Raw genomic sequence first — 20,158 nt, forward strand, 5'->3', positions numbered from 1 at the left:
GCCTAATCTAAAATACAAGAGGCTTACATCTGGCTTGAGGGTCAGTTAACCTTTTCTGTAGCTTTGTAGACCATCTAGTCTCTATCTCATTCTTTTGTTTTTGTATGTGTACATATGTCTATAACTCTTTTAAAAATATAAGGAACATTCTTAGCTAGATTTAGGCCACAGGCAATAGTTTGCCAAACCCTGAACACTGTTTTGGTAAATAAACTAAATAATGGCGGTACAATCTGTCATCTGTCAAATCTAGCAATAGAATGGCTACTATAGGCACAATAATACACATATCATTCTTACATAGCCAGAAGTAGGACAGTGATGAGTTTCAGTAAATATGGGACAAGCACCTTTTAATAAATAAGGACCAAATATTGTGTCAAGCTGAATCTTAGTTTTACAAGGGACTGAGCTCTGATTTAAAGGACACTATAACAAAGAATCGTGGAATTAGGAGGTTTTGGGATAGGGAGAATACCTACAGGAACAAACTTGCAAAAAAGAACTAATGATTTCAGTTTTAAACTTGAAACTTAAATAATGATATGAGGCTGGTAATAGGAGTTTTTAAAATGGCTTTATTAAGGTATAGTTATATACAATAAAATTCATCCATTTTTATGTATATAATTCAGTGAATTTTAGTAAATTTATACAGTTGTGTTACAATCGCCATAATCCAAATTTGAGGGGGCGGGGGGTCGACTGAAGTAATTTAATTTGCCGTAGCCAAAGCTTTGAAATGAACAATTTTCAACCTGGAGACTTTGTGTATTAAAGGCATATTGTGGCAAATGACCACTTAAATCTTCTAGAAATACTATGGATGCAGATAAAAAGGGGGAAATGATCTCTGTGGTCCTCTTTCTAACCAGAAGGAATGACCGCTAGGTGGGGAGAATTAGGAAGGGAAATGGCATAAAACACCTATACTCTGACCTTTGCTCACTGCTGCGCAGATGGGGTCTCTGGGAATGCCCTCAGATGTCTCGCTGGCACTCCCAGGGAGAACCGCTGTCCCTTTCCCTACACAAGCGCCAGAGCTCCAGGTCTCCTGCTGAGACCCAGGTCCCTGCAAGACCACAGCGAGGGCTGCTGTAACAAATTCCACCACAATCCAGTTTTAGAACATTTCTCTCAGCCCAAAGAGTTCCCTATGCCCATCTATCTCCATTTTACCTCTGACCCCAGGCAACCAACAATCTACTTTCTGTCTCTGTGGTTTTGCCTTTTCTAGAAATTTCATATAAATGAAATAATATCAAATGTAGTCTTTTGTGTCTGGCTTCTTTCACTTAGCATAATATTTTGGGATTTATCCATGTTGATACTATGTATCAACAAGTTGGTTTTTTTTTTATTTCCGTGTAGTATATTCCATTGCATGGTATAAACTACATTTTGTTTATTCATTCACCAGTTGATGGACATTTGGATTGATGAAATTATTAGAATTTTATGTGTTCGTTCAAATAATTGACCTTTGAAAGTTGAATTGCTTATCTTGAGCAATAAACAGCTGCAAATAAGCACTGCTGTGAAGATTAAATTCTCCATCCAAAAGTCAGAAATGGCACAGAAACAGAATAAAGTTCCAACATTAATTCCTAATTACCCTTTCCTGGACTTGAACTCCTAGACCCCTGTGATCCTCCCACCTCAGCCTCCTGAGTAGCTGGGACTGCAGGCACACTCCACTGTGCCTGACTGTGAGTGTGGTTTCTATCAAGTATTATCTGCTGTCACATCTACTGCTAATTTGCAGGCCATTCGTCCAGTAGGCTGGGTACGTCTGAGGTTAAGAGGTTTTCTCTACTTGTGTTCTTTCTACTTTAATCTCCATCTTCCCCAGGCTTGAATAGACTTCAGAGTTTTAGAGATGTTCTCAATGCCTAGTATGTGTGATGTCGTTCTTCCTAACCCTGCCACCTAAAAAGATTACCAAGTTCAGTTTGTGCCAGGCCTTACCACTATTATTGATGAGAAGAGAAATCTCAATATTTTAAGCTTTATTTCAGCTAGCCCTAAATATGTATCAAGATAAATGTTCATTTAATTTTAATTTTAATATTGGAAAAAATCACAGTGAAATTGGATTACCTTAGAGCAGTGGATTTTGGATTCCTTTCACGGAGAGCACTAAGAGTTTGTGGAGGTGCTCTTAGGACTTGCGTGACTGGTAGTCAGGGAGGGGCGTTTAGATAATGCCCAGCCCCCCAACCCTTCCTCATTTAAAACAGTTTTTTTTTCTTTTTTAAAGTCTATTTTACCTATGAATTTGTCAATAGGATTTATTTGAACAAAGGGCTCCAAGGCTTAAAAGAAAGTTTGAAGTCACTGTCCTGAGAGGCTATTACATTTTTTTAAGGCAAGAATTGAGTTCTTTTGTCTTCCTGTAAAAGGAGAAAGTGTAAGAAAAGTAGCATAGGTAGGAGGAGGAAAGGGAGGGAAAGTGCAACAGAAGGTCTCACATAAGTCAGGATGATGAAAGGAGTTATGTGGTGTTGGAAGTAAAAAGGCATCTTGACTAATTTCTTTCTGTCCTTCGTTTGTTGCAGGTTTCAGCAACGTTTGCTGCAAGTTTAGTCACCAGTCCTGCAATCGGAGCTTACCTTGGACGGGTGTACGGGGACAGCTTAGTGGTGGTCTTAGCTACAGCAATAGCTTTGCTGGATATTTGTTTTATCCTCGTGGCTGTGCCGGAGTCGTTGCCTGAGAAGATGCGGCCAGCATCGTGGGGAGCTCCCATTTCCTGGGAGCAGGCTGACCCCTTTGCAGTAAGTTTATGCTTTTTCCTTTTCTTGTGATTCAGTGCAGCATCAATATTTTGTTGTGGATGTTTCTTTGGGAAAACATCTTGAAGGATTTTTTTTAACATTTTGAAATACTTTTCAGAATAGTTTGGAGAGAATGAAATAAGCTAAAAAAAAGGCAACTAGTTGTCTTTGTGTGTGCTATCAAAAGGAATCTTCTGAAGTGTTTTTGATGTAAAACCTTATATCAGTCTTTTTCTTGTTCTAGTCCTTAAAAAAAGTGGGCCAAGATTCCATAGTGCTGCTAATCTGCATTACGGTGTTTCTCTCCTACCTACCGGAGGCAGGCCAATATTCCAGCTTTTTTTTATACCTCAGACAGGTAAAATCCTATTCTACCAAGGTAGACTTTACTTTCATTGTTCAATACAATAATAAAAATATTTAGTCTTGAGAGAGCTATAACAGTAGAGACCTTTAAAATGAACACCATTTTATAAAAACAGTCCATTAGACTTAACTTCCTGTTTGGTGTGGCTGATGTTCCTTATGCATTTCTTATTGGGGTATTTTGTATATTAAGATTGTCAGCTTGAACAAAAAGACAGAGTTTTTTCCATAGACATAGATGGTGAGTTTATCCATTGCTTATAGAGGTGATGGGATGATTTAATCAATTCACCTTCTCCTAACAGTTTGTTTGTGATTTAGAGCATATATAAATAGAGCAGCTAGCCAAAATGAGAACAAAAGAAAAAAAGGTTTTTTTCTCCTTGGCACTAATCTTACTAGGCAGAGATCAAGCCTTTATCAATACCTGTAAAAAGCACAAAATGCTGCAATATTTATTTGTAAAATGATTCTGAGGGCTTGATAGCTGTCTCCAATTTAGTATATCCAAATCAAGGGACCTACCATGTATAAGTAGGTATTTGTAGTATATTAAGATGTGTTAGGAGTACCAGTGTCATCCCAGGGTAACTGTGGGCATACCCAAAGCTGTACCTCCTTGGAGGTGAGGAGAAATAGATTTCACTAAAATAATTTAATCAAGTGCTAGATAAATAAACAAAAAAATAATAATAATCTCCTACTTCAAAAAAAAAAAGACGTGTTATATTTCCTCTAAAGAATGCTTTGTTTATAAATGAGTTACATTTATTTTTTCTGGCCCATTTAATGTTAATGTATAAATAGTTGCATTAGTATGCTATTTGTTATACATTTTTATTCATTAATGTTACTTTTTCTGGAAACCTTCTAGATAATGAAATTTTCACCAGAAAGTGTTGCGGCATTTATAGCAGTCCTTGGCATTCTTTCCATTATTGCACAGGTGAGTTTTTTGTTTAGAATGATGTCATAGAGGGTGACCCTGGCTGCCATTGAAATTGGGCCTCATAGAGTAATGAATGGTATCTTGGTGAAGTCACCAAAGTCAAGAGTTTGAGGTTTGTAGGTTCAGAAACTGAATTTTGTTAGTGTAGCTAGTATTTTGGGGACTAACATATATTAATCAATATATGATGTATAAACCAAAAAGCCAGCTTATTGTTGTGCACTAGAGTATACAGTGGTATGAAGTCAGAAATCTTATGTCTATTGTTAGTCCTTGTTCTACTATTGGTTCACTCATTCAACAAATATTTATTGAATACCTACCATATGTCAGGCACTGGGGATATAGCAGTGAACTTAACTAAATTCCTGCTGTTGTAGCATTTACATTCTAGTGGGATAAGACAGAAAATGAGTAAGTCATAAATATATCAGGTGTGATGAGAACTACAGAGAAAAAGGGAAAAGGGGATATAGAGAGTAACTGGCAGCAAAGTGTTACGGGTTGGGGGGGAAGGCCTTGCTTGATACAAGGTGACATTTGAGCAGAGACCCAAAGGTATAAGGGAACAAGCTGTGGGAATATCTGGAGAAAGAGAATTATAAGCACTGGGAACAGAAATAAAACCCCAAGGAGAGACTATACCTGGTGTAAGAATAGGAAGGGGGCCAGTATGGCTCTAGTGGAGTGAACAAGGGGAGAGTGTTAGGAAGTGAAGCCCAAGAGGTAGTGAGGGACCAGATCGAGTGGGGCCTTGTAGGTCATTATAAGACTTGAGTAAGAGAGGAAGCCATTGAAGGGTTTTGAGCAGAGGAATGACTTGAATGTATGTATCTTGGAAGCCCAGTTGGTAAATAGTGGTTGTTTGATGAATAAGATATTAATCAGCAGAGGGATTTGTATTTTATTAGGCAATATTCTTCATCCTGGCCTCCAAACTATCTCTTTTCCACAGTAAAATACTATTTTTCTCCAGTGACCATAATCCTCTCACACAGGGTCTTTCTCCTTTCTGTAAAAAGCCTCACCCCTTTCTTGCTATTTGGCTTTGCTTTTTCTAGAGTCTCTGAAAGTGATCTACTCTAAGTTAACACTTTTTCCCACCTTAGATCAATCTACTAGATTGCAATGTTCATTGTTTTATTCTACTTTTAAGAAAATGGAAGATAGGGTCCTTTTAATTGGATTCTTGGATGGTTCACCATCCCTTGGGTAGGATGCCTTCTGCACATCTCATCATTTATGACTTTTTGGTGGGTTTACTGATAAACTTCAAGTTTAAATTTAAATCCTATAATGTATATCCCCTATGTCCCCACACGTACATACACATGGCGTTGCATATTAGTACTATTTCTAACTTCAGTTTTATCCTGAAAATCCTTGATCCGGATAAACTAACTGCATTTAAATATTTATTCCTAGCCATCAGATAAATGCTCTTCCCTTTTGGAGGAAAATATATTGTGGCCTATATATAAAAATGACTTTTTAAAAAAATGCACCTTTTTGAAGTAAAATACACAGGAAAATGTACAAATAGTAAGTGTAGAACTTGACGAATTACTGAATGATAACCTGAGGCCGGGCGCAGTGGCTCACGCCTGTAATCCTAGCACTCTGGGAGACCAAGGCGGGAGGATTGTTTGAGCTCAGGAGTTTGAGACCAGCCTGAGCAAGAGTGAGACCCCGTCTCTACTAAAAATAGAAAAATTAGCCGGGCATTGTGGTGTGCACCTGTAATCCCAGCAACTCTGGAGGCTGAGGCAGGAGGATCACTTGAGCCCAGGAGTTTGAGGTTGCACTGAGCTATGACGATGCCACTGCACTCTGCCTAGGGCAACAGAGTGAGATTCTGTCTCCAAACCAAAAAAAAAAGGTTAACCTGACCTTGCAATCCTAGGATTAAATCCAGCCTGGTCTTTGTTTTCTTTTCCATAGATTGCTGAGATTAGATTTGCTAATATTTTGTTTAAGATTTAGATGAAGAGAACAGGCTAACATTTACTGTAAAGGCACTTAAAAGAATGATAGCTGTAAGGTCTTAAGTTCTGTTTCATATTTAACTGATCATGGGAACTGTAGGCACCTAATAAATTTGAGCAGTAACACTGCAGACTAAGTGATGAGTTGAAGGTGCTTTAGAGGGATTTTTTCTTCTGTTCATCAGATGGCACCTGGCACAAGGATATAAGATGAAAACCAGTCTCTGAGAGCACAGAATCTGGTAGAGTAGACATATAAATAAAGGAGAGGGGTGTAGCTGGATTTATATTGGCGAGATCACGGCAGCAGCAGAGTCCTGAAGGCAGGAAGACTGGAAAGGAGCAAGCAGCACTCCAGCCAGCTTTGTCGACACCACATAGATTTATACAGCCAGGCAGCCCACTGGGGAGAAGGTTCGTAAATGACCATTCAGCTTTTTGTGCCTACCTAGAAGCACAGTTCTTGAGATGGAAAATCATATTAAGAACGGTGAAAAAATTAGTTGGATTTCAAAAACAGGTGAATAGGAGTGTATGCTCTGCATATAAAAATTGATACTACATTTTTATGTCATATATGAACTAAAATACTACATATAGCCCCAAAGGTAGAAGAATGATCTTATATTCTCATTTATGCAGAAATACACAATTGAGAATGACTTGTCCCTTGGTGACCTCTCCTGCCACTGAAAGACCAGTGTCTTTCTCCCTCTTCCCCGGCAGCACAGAGCTGCTCATAGCTCTCCATTTATCATTTGCGCCTCTGTTTGTTTATTTTCTTACCCATGTGCCTTTGTTCCTGCTATATTTTCTGTCTCCCCTTCCTCTACCCTAAGTATCTGTTTTCTGGGTTACCCTATCTCTATGATTGTACAGAATCCACTGTAATATAGATTTTACCTGTTTATTTCTGATATTTTTACTTCAGTAGTTTGTGAGCTCTAGTGGACTTCTGAATAGATTTCAAGGTCAGGATTGTTATCATATTCATCTCTCTCACCCTGGCACCCTGCACAGCCTGTAACCCAGCAGGTGCTAAATTAAAGGTCATTGGGTTTTTTCCATAGTGTTTTTAAAACCTTAAAAATTAATAGTAAGGATTTAAAAATTGGGAAGTGTTGTGAAATTATGGATAGCTTCTCCCCAAAAATGATTAGATTTGGTAACACTAGAGGGACCCACCTTCCAGTGGGAGCCAAGTAGCTGTCCCCTTTGGGGCCTTTTCTGTGTGGTTTCCCATAGGCCTCATTACTGATACGTGAGTTCCTAACACTTTCACTAAATATGTATTTATGAGAGGACATGACTATAGTTAGTTCTACACATTTTTTCCCTCTGTATTCTCATATCTAGTCCTCTATGTGCCTCCAGGCCAATTCCTGAGCTCCTATCTGACAGATGGGCTGGACATTCCAGCCTTAACATGGCCAGAACTAAAATCTGGATTCCCCTACGCCACTCCCCCTGCCCGTGCTCTTGATCTCATTTGGTGACATGTTGCTCCATGAGTTAATATAGATGTGTTTGCAGACAGGATTTGTCTTGGGAGTTTTGCAGAGCTTTGCCCTGAAGGAATATGCGAACGTGTTGGTTTGCATTTCAAATGCTGTTGCACTCGGAAGGGCGTCTCTGAAAGACAGTAGCAGCTATATCCCACAAGGCGCCACGTTTCTCAGACCTAAAGGTTTGGATTTGCTTTGTAAAGCAAAGCGAATCTGTCAAAAACTACAGGCTGAGAGCTGACAGTGGAGTGCCCCCCGGAACAGTGAGCTGCCCGAATGGCTAAAAGCAAAGCTCTTGTTTTAACACTCCAGACTACCTGTCTCCATTCACAATAACCTAATTAATATGGAGCCAACATATCTCTGTTTGACCCCTCTGTTAAGTGATAAACTTACCTTAGAACTTAGAAGTTAATCTTTGAAAGATTTTGTAACCATTTGTTCATGTAGATAGAATTAGTTAAAGGATCTGTAGAAGCCTTTTGAAAATCTGTTAACCTGAGAGGAACTACCTGCTGTTATGTAAATCTGTTACCCCTGGCAATTAATCACTATTCCCTATAAGTTACCATGTAAGACCTCATTTGGGGCTTTTTGAGACCCACAGAGAAGGTCTAGGCCCCCTGAGATCCCGCTTTGCCTATACTCTTCATAAACTTATAAAACTATATCTTTGTCTCTGTGTATTCTTTTCTTTCTTTTATTTTCCATTTTTCTCTATTATTTTCTTATCCCTTGCAACTCTACCAAAGGGACCCGGTTTTTTGCGGGGAATATTGGCCACATTCCCGGCAGTGACATCACCACCTTCTGCTTATTGGAGCCAGAAACCTCGACATCATTCATTTCTTTCTTTCTTTCTCCTTAGCCCACATCCAGCCTATCTGTCACTTCTGTCTCCAAAATATATCCTGAATCCGAGCATTTCTCATGCTCTTCGTTACAGGAACCCAGTCTAAGCCATGGTAGTAGCCTTCATCCAGTGTCTCTGCTTCCATTCTTGCCTCCTCATAGTTCATTCTCCACTTGGCAGAGTCAATTTTGGTAAAATGGAAATTTAATCTCATCTCTTTTCTGTTTAAACTTGCTTTCTGGCCAGACATGGTGGCTTACACCTATAATTTCAGCACTTTGGGCGGCTGCGGCAGTCCACAAGTTGGAGAGCAGCCTGAGCAACATAGTGAGACCCAGCCTCTACGAAAAATTAAACAATTAGCCAGGCATGGTGGCGCATGCCTGTAGTCCCAGCTACTCAGGAGGCTGAGGCAGGAGAATCACTCAAGCCCAGGAGTTTGAGGTTGCAGTGGAGCTATGATGACACCACTGCATTGTAGTGTGGGTGACAGAGCAAGACCCTGTCTCAAAAAAAGAAAAAAGAAAGGCCTTCCCTGGATCCTGGTTCAAGCAGCGTATCTGTCACACTACCCTACTTAATTTCCATCACAGCAGCTACAACCTGCAGGTACCCTACTTGTTAAATAAGCGTGCTCATATCCATCTTTCCTCCACTAGAATGTAGTCTACGTGCTGACTGGTACTTTGATTTTTTTACCATTGTGTCCTCAGACCTACAATAAGAGTTGGATTGACTTATTAGGAACTTGGCAAGTATTTGTTGACAGACTGACCAAGGTAACGTCAGCGTTAACTGTTAACCAGCTGTGTCATCTTGGTTAAGTCATTTAACCTTTGGGACTCAGTCCTCTCATCTTCAAAATGAGAGTTATATTAAATTAAGGGAAGCCAACTTTTTTTTCTGTCTAGTACACTGTATTAAGTAATTTCCATTATTATTACGGAGTTGAGAATATTGTGACATTAAAACTCATGCATGCTTTCTATAAAGTTATTAAGAACTTAGTAGGTGCTGGGGGATACAAAGGTGAAGAAGAGAAAAGTCCTTACCCTTGACAAGAAAATCTCTGTCCCCAGGTAGAATGTCATGTGATAAGTATCAGTGTCCTTGTGGCCAGGGGTCACAAGATGACAGGGTGTGGGAGAAGGAGTGTGAGGGGAGGCTCACACAGCAGTAGGCCACTGCAGTAATTCTGTATACAGGACATTACCCCAGGCAAGGAGGGGTTGGCATTTCTGAATACTGTTTCCAATTTTAATGACTCATCTCATGGCCTTAAGAAAATATATTCACCATATTTTTCCAGTTACCACGTCTATAAAATGGAAATGGGGCCAGTAGTGTGCTCTCTTTGAGCCTTGTTTATTGAATTGGGATTTATTCTTTGAGAATAGCTTCTCACAAAGGGAAGGATACCAATTTCTATAAGTAAATACTTACTGGCTAGCTGGGTTGGATGAAGGGCTATGAGTTGACTGCATCTTATAAGCATTTTTTTGTAATATTCATGATCTATGCTTGAGAAGCATCAGCTTCCTTAGACCAGCATTACGGAAAGAATGCGTGCTCCGGTGTACACAGCCGGCTAGTTCCTCCTCTTCCAACTGAGCTGGGCTTGCTGGTCAGTGTTCTTCACTTCCTTGTCTCGTGGCTGAAGTGGCAGGTATTTCATCATAGGTGAAATCTCTTATTTTTTAAAAGCACTCCTTCCTCTTAGGTTGCATTTAGCAATGAATGATGAGAACAAATGTTTTCTGCCCTGCGAGTTCCTAGAGCCATAAAAGGAATAACAGCGTTTTAGATGAAACTGCTACATTTGGGGATATTCTTGAAAGTACTTTCCCAAGTTATTTAACTTTGCATATAGTTACTTGTCCTTCCCAGACAATTTGATGCCATAGAGCTTTGGATATACTCATAGTTTGCTTTTTCATAATTAATTGAAACCAGTCTTTGATACATTCTACAAATAAAATCAAGAGATACTAAAATCCTAATCATTTCTAATCTTTTGGTTATTTTTATAATATTGGCCACTGGCCCACCCATAAACGATGGGTAAGGTTATTTACCACCTTAGAAGGAAGTAACAAGATCATACAAGGTTGCATTTGACTGGGGGCAATAAAAATTGAAAATCTTCAGCATACTTGTCAGAGTGGAAAATACTGGCTTTATAGTGAATGATCAAATGATGATCAAATGATCAAAGGATGATCAAATGTTTCTTTCAGTTGAAGTTTTTTCTGTGGCTGTGGTTGCCGAGGTGTGTAATTCTACAAGGGAGCCACGCCTTGTGGAACTCAATCTTTTACTCATGTGATTTAAGTGAAAGTCTTAAGAAAGCTGTGAGTCCTAATTATTCAAAAATCCTTAAAAGAATCTGCGTTTGCTTTTCACTGGCATATTTGTGATTAAATTGTTAAGACTGTCTCAATTTAAAGAATTCTAAACTTACTGTATCTTATAATTGAGTTTAAGACTGTCAGCTGTCAGTGATTTCCTAAATTATTTTTACTTCTTTGTCAAACTTATTTGCTGTCTTAAACAGTATTATATTTAAAACTTTAGTTAGAATAGCAAAAAATATTATCTACTGTCCCAAAATCATTGCTGAATTTCTATTAACTGCGAAAGAAAAGTCTAATAAGAAAACTCATCCACTAATAATATTGTTTATTAAATGCTTACTGTGTGGTAGGCCCAATGCTAAGCACTTCATGTAAATATATGTCATTTAATTCACATGACAAGGTTTTGAAATAGGTGCTATTATCCTTATTTTTAAAGAGATAAAAGTGAGGCGACTTGCCCAGGGCCGCACAGAGCCAAGATTATGATCCAGGCTGTTTTTCCAAAGTTTGTGTTCTTGGTTATTATACCATACTTCTCCCAAATTATTCTTATTAAATTGATTTATTGTTTATAAAAGCTTCAAGGTTTCAACAATAGATACATTAAGGTAAAGAATATATGGTTAATCATTGTATTATGTCAGTTTTTCTTTACTTGGAGGAATAGGCATTTTGGACTAACTTGGACCTAAAAAAAAAACCTTATTTAAAGCTATTATGTAATAGGCCTCCAAATCATTAGTTAGAATCTTGTGACTCTACCATTTTCAACTTCCAGTGTAAGTGGTCCTCAGTACTGAATAGAAAGTTTTACCTTTCAGTTTTCTTTCTCTCAGTCTGGATTTGTATCAGCAGAGAGACCTTTCATCTGCTTACATCACCTGGACCAATGATCTCAGGTATATTCAGGGCAATTGTTGCTAAAAGTCAAATTGTAGAAAAGTAGTAATAATAATCCTTTTGTATCATAGGTTTAAAGAAGTCACCAAGTATTTTATTTTTATTTTTAAAAACTTTATTCTGATAAACCATTTTTTGCTTTTTTTTTTCCCCCAGACAATAGTCTTGAGTTTACTTATGAGGTCAATTGGAAATAAGAACACCATTTTATTGGGTCTGGGATTTCAAATATTGCAGCTGGCATGGTATGGCTTTGGTTCAGAACCTTGGTAGGTATAAATATTTTAATGTTAATTTTCTTAATTTTGGTGTTAGCCTTTTTTTATTTGCTTTTCCTAAGGCATAGACTTTAGTCTGTCTCTTGCTATGCTTTTTTTTCCCCCCAAAATGTATATAATACAGATCTCCCACTTGTGTATTTATATATTCTAGAACAGCTTGAGAATAGAAAGGTGACCATTTATATATAGCTAAGTGACAGGCTGAATTTTTGAATGAGATTATAGAGCTTTTGAATCTCTAAGGAGAATTTAATCTAGATCAGTTTGTCACTAGGAAAAAACTGTAATTCCATAGCAACAAGGCCCTGAAAGTTAGTGTTATTTACCATTTTTGTTTTTCTGATTAGAAAAATCAAGTTGTGTAACACCAGTGATCATTACTGACCACAAACCAGAAGTGAAAAAAGTCCAGTTGTTTCGGTCCCGGCTTCATGCTCTGTCTCAGCCAGTCTGGTTTCCTGCAGGCAGCCGATGGTAGTAGCAGTGCTGATGTCAGGCTGCCCACCGTGCAGTGTCATTGTACTCCATTACAGGACTGAACTCTATTGTTTGCGCTGATGTTTCAAACTGACCACTTCATCTGTGTTTGGACTTGGATGTGAGTGAGCATCAAGTATGTGTTTTGGTGGATGATTTTCTAGTCTAGCTTTTACAGAGAGGTGCTCACAATTTAAATTATCTACAACATTTCTTTTAAATATCAAGCCAAGAACATCCAAGTTACTTATCTTTACAACTTAAGGATTAGATCAAATCAGTGATATCTTCACACTGAATTACAAGTTTGTGAGACCCTTGCTGAAAGACTTGTGTTGGCTTCACATGTTTGGAAACATTTGATAATGTTTCTTTATCTGTATTATACGTTACCCTCAACATAATCTCTCAACTTTGTGCAGAAATAATACCCAACACATTTTGCAGTTTGGAACATGATATCCCAGTTTTATATTAACATCTCACACCATTCTTGTGAATAAGTGGTTGTGTTTTTGTTCAGGGTTAGACTTTTAAGTGATGTTCCCTGGTCACCTAGTAAGAAAGGAATGGAGCGAGTCCAGTTCTCCTTTTCCTGCACCACACAGCAAGAGTCACTTGATTTTAAGTATGTAGCTTGACTTTGACAGAGACGGTGGAGAATTCAGTATTCTGTTTGTTGCTGTGACTGCAGGATGATGTGGGCTGCTGGGGCAGTGGCGGCCATGTCTAGCATCACCTTTCCAGCTGTCAGTGCACTTGTCTCACGAACTGCTGACGCTGATCAACAGGGTGAGTTGATAAGGGAACCAGTGATAATTATTTCAAAGCACAGAATATTCTAATCCTGTGTTATTACCATTTCCTAAGTACTGAAATACAAGTGTATCTTCAGTGTAAACAGGAAAAGCAGATTCTAGGGTGTTATCCTTAGGTAGGTATGTATTCCCTTGTCTCTCACTTTAATATGTGGCTCTGTTCTTTTGCTAGAAAATGTAGTAATGAAGGTTGACAACCCTATATTCACTAAACATTTATTTATTGTTTGCTGTGTTATGCTAGATACCTTGGTATACTTTCATAGCCCTTTTATTAAAATCTTATGGTTACAGCCAGATGTCGTGGTGCATGCCTATAGTCCCAGCTACTTGGGAAGCTGAGGCGTGAGGATTGCTTGAGCACAGGAGGAGTTCAAGACCAGCCTGGGCAGCATAGCAAGACCCCTATCTCTAATTTTTAAAAAATCTTTATGGTTTTCGTTATCTAAAGATATACAACATAGCAAACATATTTTTATTGTCTTATGCTTTTGTGGTGGGAACATTTAATTCTTGTAATTGTTAACAGATAAGGAATAATTCTTTGAAAAGGATATGTTTTATCTAGTCATAAGGGAAAAAAGGGTGTTGCAAAAGAGTGGCAGTGATTGATAAATAAGGAAGGAAAGGCCTATGGCTAAAGTGAATAGCATTTTAAATTAGAAGATCCCAGAGAGATAAACAAAAATCAAACTATAAAAAGGTATTATTTGACTAAAAGATGTCTGAAATAGCTACTTGGGGACAGAGTTTTTAACATTTGTATTAATACTTGTGAACTCATGACTGATTTTTAACCTAGGAAAGTAAAGTGCTTCTACCCACTTGTTTCTATGTTAGACCTTTATATTGGTACATCTGCACTCCTGTTTGCATAAGGCAGCTTACTATACTTTGTAGAACTGATGGCTCCTGAGATTTTAATAGCATTGCTATAAATTGCTAGTGTCTGATAAATGCCTTCATTTTAGATCAAGTGATTTCATATTTATACTTTTTCTAGGGTATGAAAAAATAGGTAGTTTACTAAATGATAATTTGTTTAAATAATTTAGGTGTTGTTCAAGGAATGATAACCGGAATTCGGGGATTATGCAATGGTCTGGGACCAGCCCTCTATGGATTCATTTTCTACATATTCCATGTGGAACTTAAAGAACTGCCAATAACAGGAACAGACCTGGGAACAAACACAAGCCCTCAGCACCACTTTGAACAGGTAATTGTTCATTCACATGATAAAACTGTATAGTTTGGATTAAAAGATAATGATTTTTGGTCACAAATGCTTTCATGTGAGATTCTTATTATTATAGATAGAATAAAACACTTAAAAACCAAAGTCTGAGGGACTGTATTCTCCTGTATACCTTTATGAAATTGGCTGTACATACTTCTCCCTTGAGAATGAAAAATTATTTAAAATATCTAGTTTGTCAAATTACACCCAATGGCATGTGTAATAGCCGTTTGTCTATACTGCTACCTGTCTTTATCTGAGACTTTTGTAACATCACAGTTCCCTATATTAAGCCTATTCTGTATGAAAAGTCAGTTATGTGCTATAAATATTTTTTGTTTGTTTAGTTTTTTTTTTTTGAGACAGTCTTGCTCTGTCACCCAGGCGAGAGTGCCGTGGTGTCAGCCTACCTCACAGCAACCTGAAACTCCTGGGCTCAAGCAATCTCCTGCCTTAGCTTCCCAAGTAGCTGGGACTACAGGCATGCGCCACCATGCCCGGCTGATTTTTTTCTATTTTTAGTAGAAACAGGGTCTCGCTCTTGCTCAGGTTGGTTTCGAACTACTAAGCTAAAGTGATCCTCCCGCCTCAGCCTCCCAGCTAGGATTACAAGCGCGAGCCACTGCACCCGGCCCATCTTTGTTCACTTGTTTACTAAACTTCCTTCATTACAAATTAAAATATTAATGCTAAACAACATTGATCATATTAGTCAATACAGACAGCTCACCATTTTGCTGGCTTATTTTGCCGAGTTCCACACTAACCTTCCAACCAGCTAAGTCTACTTTTAAATTAAAAAAGAATATTTGTTTGTGAGCTACCCCACAAGTGAAACTGGCAGTGCAAGTTTTTTGCTAAGAATGAATGCATGTAATTTTGAGCTAAAACAAAGGTCCGTTTCTTTTTGTAATAACCTGTGTTTTTCTTTCAGTCAATATATTACCTTTTTGAAACAAAGAAAATGGTATTGATTCTGCTACTATAGCCAATATTATATGCTACTTTATTTCGAGATCTTCCTATAAATATTTTCATCTTAGACTAACAAATTAAGTGAAGTTTAATGTCTGTGTTCAGATTTTGTGCTGAAAAATTACAATATGGTATTTTTGCATAGGCTATTTTGCCAGTTGTTATCCCCAGAATTTTATATTGAGACTATGATAATGTCCCTTTTAGCTTATAATTCATAGCAGTCAGTTACTACTAAGAGATAAGCAATTTCTGATGAATAAAAGTGTTTGTGTGAAAATCCTAATTATTTTATTCTTCCTCAGAATTCCATCATCCCTGGCCCCCCCTTCCTATTTGGAGCCTGTTCAGTACTGCTGGCTCTGCTTGTTGCCTTGTTTATTCCGGAACATACCAATTTAAGTTTAAGGTCCAGCAGCTGGAGAAAGCACTGTGGCAGTCACAGCCATCCTCATAGTACACAAGCGCCAGGAGAGGCCAAAGAACCTTTACTCCAGGACACAAATGTGTGACGACTGAAAATCAGGAAGATTTTCCTATCAGCACCCAGGTCTTAGTTTTCACCTCTAGTTGCGGATGTACATTCCATTTCCATCCACAATGTACTTTAAGATTGTCTTAAGAAATGTATTTGCATGAACTCCGTGGGAACTAAAGAAGGTGGGAACTAAAGAAAGAACCGGACAGTTTTCCAAAGATGTTACAATTTCTTTTGAAAAGAAACCTTTTGTTTATTAGCACCAATTTCTTGCCACTAAGCTGTTTGTTTTATTATACATCCTTTAATTAAAAACTATATATGTAACTTCTTAGATATTAGCATATGTCTCTGCTACCATTTCCTTAAGGTGTTGAGCTTTAACTCTATTTATGCTGACCCTCAGTGAGACAGAGTAGGTAGTATGGTTGTGGACTTGTTTAACATTTTAAAATCTTGAGTCAGATTTTAATATTTTAAAATCTTGGGTCAAATAATTCAAAGCCTTAATGCAGATGCACTAAAATAAAGAAATGGTAAATGAATTGTTTGCATTAAAAAAAAAACTCTTAAGAAAATTGTTCTAAATCGGAATCATGTTTCAAGCTTCTTTGCAGTAATTTTATTTTAAACATTATTCACTACCATTTTTGAAATGAAAAAGTATCAGCCATTTAGAATTTAAATTGGGGTGTTCAGAGCCTATCAACCTAAATGCTGGCTCAAATTTGTTCCCCAGATACTTCTTATACCACTATTCTTTTAATGTTTGCATAATCATAAGAACCTCAACACTTGAATACATAATCTAAAAATTATATAGTAAAGCTGGTAGCCTTGAAAATGTCGATGTGATATCTATATGTAGATAAATATATATAGTGGCCTTTCAGGACTGTCACAGTAACACTTTATTTACAGAGCTAATGTTTGTCCTAAATTTTCAGGACCCTAGAGGAGAGCTTTATACAATTACTGATGTGAATTTCTCTAAAAGTGTATATTTTTGTGTCCAGTTATATTATTTAAAAAGTGTTACTTTGTAAAAATTGTACATAAAGTATTGTATAGTTTACACTGTTTTCATCTTGTGTGTGGTTATTGCTTAATGCTTTTTAAATTTGGAACACTCACTATGGTTAAATAAGGTCTTAAAAGAAATGTTAATATTCAGTTAATAAAATTAAATATTTTAATGATTTCTTTTTTAAAAAAAAGTCTTGATCTGTGAATCCCAATAGGGCCTGTTTGGGCTTTATATTACCATAAATATTTTTTTTTTACAGTAACAAATCAAAACTTTATCCCTTCTCTCTTTGAATCCATTTCTTTTCCCTCACTAAAAAATACTCTTGTAGAAAGACGAGAGTAAAGAAATGAAAACTTGGTATGCATATTAACCAGAAGTACTTGATTTTCTAAGCATAGATGTTGCGATCAATCTCTTATTTCTTTCGTATATTTTTTACGTGTCATACTCCAAAAGTAATTTTAATACTTTATTACAAAGCTCACAGTTTATAGAAATACCTTTAAATGCAATATTTTGATCATTAACACATGTACAATTTTACACTGCAAAACCATTTCAAATAAAATTTTAAGAGGTAGAACAAAGAATACTTGGAAGCCTGTATATATACATTTAATACAAAAACATCTTCAAGTAAGTTGGTATCCAGAATGATGTTATCCTGTCTTTTGGAAATGCTCTCAATTTTCCATATGTGGATATGGAAAGGGAGGGGTATCTATATTTAAAAAAAAGAGAGCTACTTGTATGTCATGTATTGCATCCCAAACCTGTCACAATGTTTTATATATGTAATATAGTATTTACAACAAAGCAGATTCCAATATCACCAAGAAGCTTCTTTCCAGAATAGTCAGTGCTTTCAAGTTATTGTAACTAAATATTCTTAACTAATATAGTATATCTAAATGAGAGGGGGGAGTCACTGCCTAATATTAGTTACTGAATTTTCAGATTAGATCCCTAGTTTAAGACAGCTTGTAATGACCAGCAGATTCGAAGTAGATAGTGGCATCATAAAAAAAAGTTTTAGCAAAGATTCTTTGTCTTACCATGGAACCCAGTAACGTTGGTATGTCATTAATATCTTGAAATGTCTCTTTCCTTATCTGTAATAAAGTACTTAAATATAATTTTTAAACTATCACATGAGCATTAGCACTGTGCAAAGATTGATTTGGAGGACACAAAAGAATGCTATGTGGTATCACATGGTTGTCAACAAGAAAATATTGGGGCCCTATGATTCTGAGTGAGTTTTTAAATCACCTAATTATCTCCAAGAAACAATTCTTACTGGAAACTTACAAGGAAGAGAAGAAACTTGTAACTTCTGACAGTTATTTGTTTTGCCTACTTTATTAACATTAAAATCAACCAGAGTTTTCATATTATAAAAGCAAATACAGTGAATATTCATGATGCTCTTAAAGATTTCGCATGATGCCAATTTTTAAAACAAAATTCCACTGATACAGACTTAACTGCATAACTAATAAAAATCCAAATTGAGAAAAATTGGATGAGTGAAAACTTTCAGGAAGCACTAAAATCCTTTCAGCTCAAAGGACTAAAGCACTTTATACCTAATCTAGTCATGTAAATACACTGTCCAAATTATTTTTACAAATATATCACATTCATTTAGCAGATTCATTCAGTAAGTATTTCAAGGAAAATACTCACATTTACTTGCTATTAAGGCTTATCTCATTTCAGTCTTTTAAGGTTAATTTAGGATTTTTCCCTTTAATGTCAACATCATCAATAATATAGATATTTCAGGAGATAATTTTCCCTCATAATTTTCAGGTGGTAAATTTAAAACTTACCAATGAAAATGATAAAAATGAATTATTAGCATTCTTTGGTTTCATACTATTACATTCTAAGCCGGTTTTAATTTACTCAGATTTTCAGTATGATTAGAATCTCCCTTATAAGGATCAACTCTCCTTAGAACTGAATTTCTAAAGATTAATTTAATAAAATTCATACTATTATCCTATAAAATACCACGTTCACAAACCAAAAGTCATTTACTCAGAATCTTTACCAACCCCTGAGTACAAATTTGTTCCTGTAAACTGCCATAAATGACAGCAGCACTTAATAAAGAATCCAAACAATCTACAATAGCTGAAATAAGTTTGAAACTTGCTTGTTTAGGATTTATGTTAACATATTTTTAAACCACCTGAGTTTCTAAAAATGTCAATAAAAAGTAAAACATGACACTAGAATTAACTGTTTGGTAACTGCCCAGGGAAATATGCTGAAGATGTAGAAGGGAGCACTGTGGGTTTGGAAGATGTCTGTAATGCTCCTAGAGGGCCATCTTTCTGATGGTCTGCAAATGAAGACAAAACAAGATTATGGGTACTCAGTCTTTGTATATACATTCAAGTAAATCACAGTGTACAGAGTCCAATTCAGAAATGCCTTCTCACCTGAATTACTAAATAGATTCTGGCTGAGTCCACGTAAAGGAATGCTATCTTCCCTTTTCTTCAGGTATTTGGATTCCAGCCCTAAATTTTCACCACTTAAAAGGAAAATAGTAATAACAAAGTCTTATTTTGTCTTCATTAATTTTGAAGGTTTGTCTCATATATACATATAAACTCTATATACGATAACTAAGTTGTATTTATAGTTTAACTTTGTTCAGATCACATTCACTGGTTTCCTAAGCAAATAATAATTCGTCTACATATAAATCAAAGTATCCTTCTCAGTAAATTACAGTGAATTAAAAATTCTAAGACCTGAGATAAAGACTAGAAATGAAAATCTACAAGTACTATAAAATTTTAAACAGTAGCACATAAGTGATACATGATAGATATAAAAAAATACATACATGCCTTGAGAATATCCCTATTAATTACTTTAATAATTTCTATCTCATCCTGTATTTAAAATGAATAAGGCTTATTTTTCCTTTGACCAAAAGCTCTTCAAAATTTTGTAGTGCTTCAAAGTAATCATTATCAAATATTAATACATAGTAACAATGAGCTCTGGTCAGACGAATACAAATGTGAAATTTTGGAAAATAAAAGAAGAATATTTCTGTATTTTTCACCATTCCACCACTGCATTCCTGCTTTCTAATTCTGTTCAGTGTTAACAGTTTCCCTAGTAGTACACATGTAATAAGA

The 20,158-nt window shown here is 36.5% G+C and overlaps 2 protein-coding genes across 3 annotated transcripts in view; one reads left to right on the top strand and one right to left on the bottom strand.

Annotated features, from left to right (window-relative positions):
• Positions 1–17,178, top strand: part of HIAT1 (hippocampus abundant transcript 1) — a 41,067-nt gene extending 23,889 nt beyond the window's left edge. The window contains exons 6-12 of one of the 2 annotated variants that reach the window (XM_012654911.1): positions 2,559–2,777; positions 3,022–3,135; positions 4,018–4,089; positions 11,849–11,961; positions 13,145–13,242; positions 14,324–14,487; positions 15,789–17,178. In XM_012654911.1, the coding sequence (XP_012510365.1) occupies positions 2,559–2,777; positions 3,022–3,135; positions 4,018–4,089; positions 11,849–11,961; positions 13,145–13,242; positions 14,324–14,487; positions 15,789–15,995 (987 nt within the window). In that variant the 3' untranslated portion in view covers positions 15,996–17,178. The remainder of the gene's footprint in view (positions 1–2,558; positions 2,778–3,021; positions 3,136–4,017; positions 4,090–11,848; positions 11,962–13,144; positions 13,243–14,323; positions 14,488–15,788) is intronic. The other variant, XM_012654912.1, reaches the window with a different exon arrangement.
• A 1,532-nt stretch (positions 17,179–18,710) lies between these two features.
• The window catches only part of SASS6 (spindle assembly 6 homolog (C. elegans)), a 35,927-nt gene continuing 34,479 nt past the window's right edge, over positions 18,711–20,158 (bottom strand). The window contains exons 16-17 of the mRNA XM_012654907.1: positions 19,445–19,539; positions 18,711–19,344 (exon numbers count right to left, since the gene is read on the bottom strand). Coding sequence (XP_012510361.1) covers positions 19,238–19,344; positions 19,445–19,539 — 202 coding nt within the window. The 3' untranslated portion in view covers positions 18,711–19,237. The remainder of the gene's footprint in view (positions 19,345–19,444; positions 19,540–20,158) is intronic.

The sequence above is a fragment of the Propithecus coquereli genome, unplaced genomic scaffold (assembly GCF_000956105.1).
Source record: "Propithecus coquereli isolate 6110/MARCELLA unplaced genomic scaffold, Pcoq_1.0 Scaffold45, whole genome shotgun sequence".
Classification (NCBI taxonomy): domain Eukaryota; kingdom Metazoa; phylum Chordata; class Mammalia; order Primates; family Indriidae; genus Propithecus; species Propithecus coquereli.